This window comes from Heloderma suspectum, chromosome 14 (assembly GCF_057233095.1).
Source record: "Heloderma suspectum isolate Gila_16-S chromosome 14, 16-S_ref, whole genome shotgun sequence".
In the NCBI taxonomy this organism is placed as follows: Eukaryota; Metazoa; Chordata; class Lepidosauria; order Squamata; family Helodermatidae; genus Heloderma; species Heloderma suspectum.
Genome location: NC_139471.1, coordinates 11,290,742 through 11,296,741, shown reverse-complemented (window position 1 = coordinate 11,296,741; position 6,000 = coordinate 11,290,742). Strand labels below are relative to the sequence as shown.

The 6,000-nt window shown below is 51.1% G+C and overlaps 1 protein-coding gene across 3 annotated transcripts in view; it reads right to left on the bottom strand.

Annotated features, from left to right (window-relative positions):
- Nucleotides 1–1,087: 1,087 nt before the first annotated feature.
- NUP214 (nucleoporin 214) overlaps nucleotides 1,088–6,000 on the bottom strand; it is a 97,772-nt gene continuing 92,859 nt past the window's right edge. For 2 of the 3 annotated variants that reach the window (XM_084820811.1, XM_084820812.1), the window contains exons 34-35: nucleotides 4,668–4,807; nucleotides 1,088–1,341 (exon numbers count right to left, since the gene is read on the bottom strand). In XM_084820811.1, the coding sequence (XP_084676937.1) occupies nucleotides 1,271–1,341; nucleotides 4,668–4,807 (211 nt within the window). In that variant the 3' untranslated portion in view covers nucleotides 1,088–1,270. Of the gene's footprint in view, nucleotides 1,342–3,846; nucleotides 3,872–4,667; nucleotides 4,808–6,000 lie in introns of all 3 variants that reach the window. The other variant, XM_084820813.1, reaches the window with a different exon arrangement.

The window sequence follows — 6,000 nt, the reverse complement described above, 5'->3', positions numbered from 1 at the left end:
TGAGCTGAAAGCCTTAGGAGAGGCATTTTGACCTTATAAAATAGTGGGGGAAACTGCACAACAGCTGGGAAACCACCCGATGATTGAGGCCACGGGCATGGCCAGGGAAAAGGGGCGTGGCCACCTGTGACTTCAGGTGAGCTGAATTTGGCCTCTGGGATTGAGATTCTACATCTCTGTCCTAGTGTAAGGCCCTCACCTTGCCCTCCTAATTTTAGGGCTTTAGAGTCATTCTTCCTCTTCCCCACTTTTACCAATAGTATTATTTTTATATTTGGAATGAGCTCATTTCTCTCCCCTTCCACCTCTTGCCCATTTAAGACCTTCATTTCCACTCAGCCAAAGGAAGCTTCACTCCCTAAATGTCCTAATCTGCCTCCACCCCCTCACCCCTTTTAAACTATTATTACATTTAGGGTGCTTGCTCACAGTTCTCTGTCCTCCTCTTCCTCGAAATCTTAGATTTCCACCTAGACCAGAAGAGAATTCCCCCTTCCCTCAGCCAGTTTTGGTTCCTCCCCATTTCCTCACTATTTAAGGGGACAGTCTACATTATTCACAGGATCTTACTGTTTTGCACCCCACTCCTTTGGGGGGAGGCAGAATTCCACGCCTTGCAGAGAATGCTTATTCTCTGGCCTTGGCATTTTCCATTCTTCATTACTTTTATTTTTCCATTTTCAACTTGTTTCCCGTTCTTTTCTCCCCTTGAAACCCTGAATAAAATTGCAGATAACCCATCAACTCCCTCTCCTCCATACTTGTGGACGTTCAACTGGGGAGGTTCAAGTTTCTGTAGATTTGGGTGGGTCGGTGGGCTGGGTCTGGTCTTGCCCTTCTAATATTTCAGAGTTGATTGTGTGCCCCAAGCCCTAATAGCAGTCCACAGATCTCCCCTCCTCCAGGAACTTGCCTGAACCCCCTTGAAAGCCCTTAGGAGCCATTTCCACAGCTTACCCGGGTGATGTGAAACAACCAGGTTTGTGACATTCGAAAGCCTGCACCCCTCTGCTCCCCTATAGCAACATGACAGGTCCCTAAAAAGAGGTTCCACAATTCACTCACAAACCCGGAAGGTCAACGGTACTGTCACAGAGAAAATAGTTTATTTAAAGAGGAGAGACCATTCCTTTAAAAAAAATAGGCATTTTTGTAGGTGCATTTTTCTTTTTCTTTTTGTACAAAAAGGAAGTCGGAGAATGGGGCTGAAAAATTAAAAAAAAAAAATCCTGAAGGTTCATTGCAGGGTGTATCCATCCACCGCTCCTGGTCATCGCACAGCAGGGCAAGAACAGCTCAGCCTCCCTTCAGCTTCTCCAGCCACTAAATCCGGAGGTGGATCTGAAAGACGCAAGCCAAAAAGCGAAAGGGCGTGAGCCACAGCCCCCCTCTGCCAGCACAGAAAGGCGCCTGTCTCGGATGCGACCGCTGCACAGCAGCTGTTGCTAGAAGCTTCCGGGAATTAACTCGTAGGCTGCAGGCCGGGAAATTGTGGCCCTCCAGAAGTTTTGGCCTACAAGTTCCATCAGCCCTAGTCAGTGGGGGCTCTGCTTTTGGTGGGGCTGTGAATGCATTCTGGGTTTCAGCAAGACCGCTAAAGGAGCTATCCAAGGTGCTGAACCTTATCCTCCAAATGGGTTTGGCATCTTGGATAGTTCCTTCAAAGTTCTGTCTGAAACCCAGAATGGATTCACAGCCCCACTGAAAGCGGAGCCACCAGCCCCCACTGGTCCTGGCCAGCATAGCCCACGGTGAGGGATCACGGGAGCTGTAGGCCAAGCTGTCCACCCTGCCTTAGGCTGAGCCATTGTGAAGCTACTAGGACACAATCGCTACCTAAACGAAACAACCCTGGAGTCTGGGTTACCCTGAGGGACATCCTACCGGTACGGACTAGTTGAAAACTCTTGGAGCCTTTTGCCAGGAAGGGACAGGCATCCCGAGATGCTTCTAAAAGGGCAGGAAAAGCAAAGGGTCTCTTGGTCACAAGCCCAGAGTTGCCAGAAGGCAGACGAGCAGGGATGGGGCCAGTTCTCCCCAGCCGGCTGAAGAATCCCTGCTTCCTTTTAGCGCAGCCTGCCCTCTACAGACGTGCAACCCATACTCTGCCCTGCGGACCCTACATTTCATAGGGCTTCAGTCTACTTCTAACCCATAAAAACACACAGGCATTTCCATCAAGCAATGCTCACGTCCTGGCTGCTCTCTGCAACAGTGAGAATTAAAAAAGCACCATGGTCGAAAGAGAGACTAGAAGCTCGAACCCACGACCCTGTATCCCCAGCCTTGAGCTGAGGGCTGCTTCGGCCAGAGCCAAAAGTGGGCGAGGCTATGACTTGTCTCTCCTTCTGCCACCCCCTTCACTCTCTCCGCCCCGCAGAGCAGGCTGCAGAGGGAGAGAGAGATCGCTTTTGACAGGTCTGAACTCGTGGCTTGCAGGTGGCTTTGGACGTGAGGCCATGGGCCGCACGTTGTCCACCCCTGCTCTGGGATTTATTTTTATTAATTAAATTTATTAATCGCCCATCTGGCTGATCACCCAGCCACTGTAGGCGATGTACAACAATTCTTCTGCCAGCCCTGCCCATCTCTGGCTAGGGATATACGAACCCCACACTGTCTGGTCTGGGGCGGGGGCTCCATGGAACAATCCTCTGGAGCCCTGCCCCACCCAACGGAGTTGGCAGAGCAGCTCTCTGGCTCCCTATAAGATGCGACACGCTAATGGTGGCTGCCGTTAGCCTACTGCGGGAAAAATACAGCCGTAAATAGTGTATTGTATGCCATTTGTTGCCATAAAGCACTGACTTTGACCTACACTGCAGCTGTTTACGGCTGTATTTAGGTCAAAGTCAGTTCTTCACAGCCGCAAATGGTGTACAATACACTGTTCATGGCTGTAACTTTCCTGCGATAAGCTAATGGCCGCTGCCATTAGCGTATTGTGTCTTATAGGGAGCTGGAGAACTGCCCCGTGGGAACTCCTCCGGACTCGGAAGGTAAGTGCAGCTGGTCCACCGCGGACTCTGGAGGTCGGATTCTTTGGAGTCTGGTCTAATTTGAGTCCATGGCAGAATTCTCCAGCATCCCTCTCTCTGGCATTTGGACAGCTCAGCCAAGTCACTGCCAGAGGCTGCACTGCTGGTAAAAACCTTTCGCACAAGGGTGGAGAACCTCTTTCAGCTTGAGGGCCAAATTCAATTTCAGAGCAGCTCTCGGGGGCCGCACTCCAGTGGTGGGTGGGGCAAAAGGGGTGGGGCCAAACAGACCAGCTTGTTTTAGCTTAAAGCTCTTCCTGGCGGTAACAATGCTTTAGAAGAGGCATTTCTACCTTTAAGAATGGGATGGGGGGATGACACAAAAGGTGGGAAACCAGCAAATGGTTGGTGGTCAGGGGAAAGGGATGTGGCTCTCTGGAGAACCCCAGCCTGGATTTGGTCCGGGGACCTGAGGTTCCCCACTCCTGCCTTACCACAATACAAACAGCAGGACAGGGTCCCTCGCTGCCTTAGCTTGCTCAGATCTCCGCTTTTCACAGTGCAGCACTGGTGTAAAACACCATTAGTAAAAGTCTTACATAAAAAATGGGAAGGCAAAAACCCCAGCAGAGCATTTCTAAGAGTGGGTCGGCTTCTCGGGAGGGTTGTTTCCATCTAGCTCCTAAGCTTCTCGTTAAGGCTCTTACAAGGAGAAAAGAGAGAGCGAACAAAGGCTGAACCATCTCCTACCGATTCAAAATTTGACTCGGATTACCATGTTGAATGTATTTCAGTCCCAAAGAAGCTCTTTCATACGCACACACACAAAAACACCGAGAATGTATAAGACAGGGATGGGGGGACTTACGCATTAGATGATCCAAAGCCAAAGCCTGTGGGGGGGGGGGGAGCAAAATTAAAAGGATTAGTGGGCAAGTTACATACAAAGCATGTAGTACACGATGGTGTAAAGGCTCCAAGACTAACCTTTCTAGTCCTTTGAACCCACCTTTAGGCCTAATCCAGGGACAGAGATCCACTTTTAATTTAGGCACATAGGAAGCTGCCTGCGTCAGACCACTGTCCTATCTAGCTTAGTATTGCCCAGTGGCTCTCCAGGGTTTTTTCAGGCAAGGTTCTTTCCTAGCCCTCCCTGGAGAAGCTGGGAATTGAACCTAGACCCTTCTGCACACAAAGGAGGGGCTCTACCACTGAGCTACAGCCCTTTCTCGGATTTCTTCATCTTCCACTTCTCTTTACTTTCTCCCGCCTCTCTGTCTGTCTTTCTCCTCTTTGACAAAAGGTGGCCAGGGAATTGCTGGGGCAACCCACGTTTGGGAGGGTTGCAGCCAAGTTGTGGGTCACAACCCGACAAACAGAGGACTGCTGCCCTAAACCTCACCCCTGCTACACTTTGGAACCCAGCTGGCAGCAAGACAACAATGAGGGGATGGAAACTCTGCGTGTGCTCTTAGGCGGCCCTTGCCAACGTCTGTGCTGAAGGCAGGAAAAACAGTGTGCCCCCAAACCAAACCATATGGGAGGTAGAACCCCCCGGCACTTTTGGTTAACTTGTTCTGGGACAGAGCGTGGCTGAGAAAACACGTTTCCTTCTCTCTCCACCTGCCTAAAGACGATCAGCGGCTGGCCTCCTCAAACCACCCTCCTTTCTCAACCGAGACCTCGTACCTCCTCCGCTGGACCCGAAGCCGGAGAACCCGCTGCCCTGCGTGCCAAAACCTGTGGACTGCTGAGAGAGGGATCCGAAGGTGGGGGTGTTTTGACTCGCCAGTGTGCCGAATGATGCTGTGTTAGCCGTGCCGCCAAAGCTGCGTACCAGAGAGCAAAAGAGCGCACAGCGTTAGGATGGGCCCTGCTAAGAACGTAAGGAGACCCTGCCAGATCGGGGCAAAGGCCTGCCTACTCCAACACCTTGCTTCCCACCATGGCCAACTAAGGTGCCTCCAGGGAGACCCCAATCAAAGTAAGGATTTGCCTTCTCCAGTGCCTTGCCCTGAGACCTGGTCTTCCGTGGCACGCTGTCCCAGAGCAGGGAATGTCCATTTAGGGGTCATTTCTCCATGAATCTGCCACACACCCTCGAAATCCAGCCAAGCCGGCTTCCTTGTGGCAGACAGTCCCGTGAGTTAAACTATGTGGTCAGTGAAGTCCTGTCTCGTTCTGCCTGATCTGATGGTACCGCCAACCGGTTTCATGACAGCAGCCTTCCCCAACCTGACGGCCTCTGGATGTGACGGGGGGCAACTCCCATAATCCTCAGCCAGCATGGCGTCTGGAGGGCACCCAGTTGGAGAAGGCAAACTTCTCTCTACCCACTTTTCTCTACCTCGTATTGCCTTGTTCTGAGTCAGACCGCCGGACCTATCGCCTCCAGTCAGTACAGCCTTCTCCGGCTATCAGTGGCTCTCCGAGATCTTTAGCAGAGGCCTTCGTCTCCCAAATCCACTACTTGAAATCTTTTTTTTCTTTTCTTTTTAACTGCAGAGGCAGTTAATTGGACTAGGGTAGGGGTGGGAAGATGTCAGGCTGGCAGGATGTACTTTGGCTTTTTACTAGGACCCTGAGATCTGCCTGATGCCAAAGACATGAACTTCGAATTCAACGATTCGAAGCCCAGGGATTTGTTGTGAGCACCAGAACGGAATGGAGCTCATGGTCCTTCCACACAAAAATCCAACCCTGGTTACCCCAAGCTTTCTTCAGTTCAGCAGTATAATTTAGGGCAGGGGATTCATTTTATCGTTAAAATCCCTGGGAGTCAGAAATCCTTGCTGATCTACTGCAAATCAGCCAGCTCTATCTTCCGCCCACCACTGGACTAGAGCCCTTCTGCAGGCAAAAGGTAGGCATGTCCCGTCTCAGTTGTCTTTTCTCTGATGACATAAACCGCAGTTTCCCACTCCTGATATCAACCCTACCACACTTTACCCTGCTATACTAGGGGGCCTGCATCCCTGTACGTCAGCCCCGCAGAACCATTTCCTCTGAAACACTACCACTG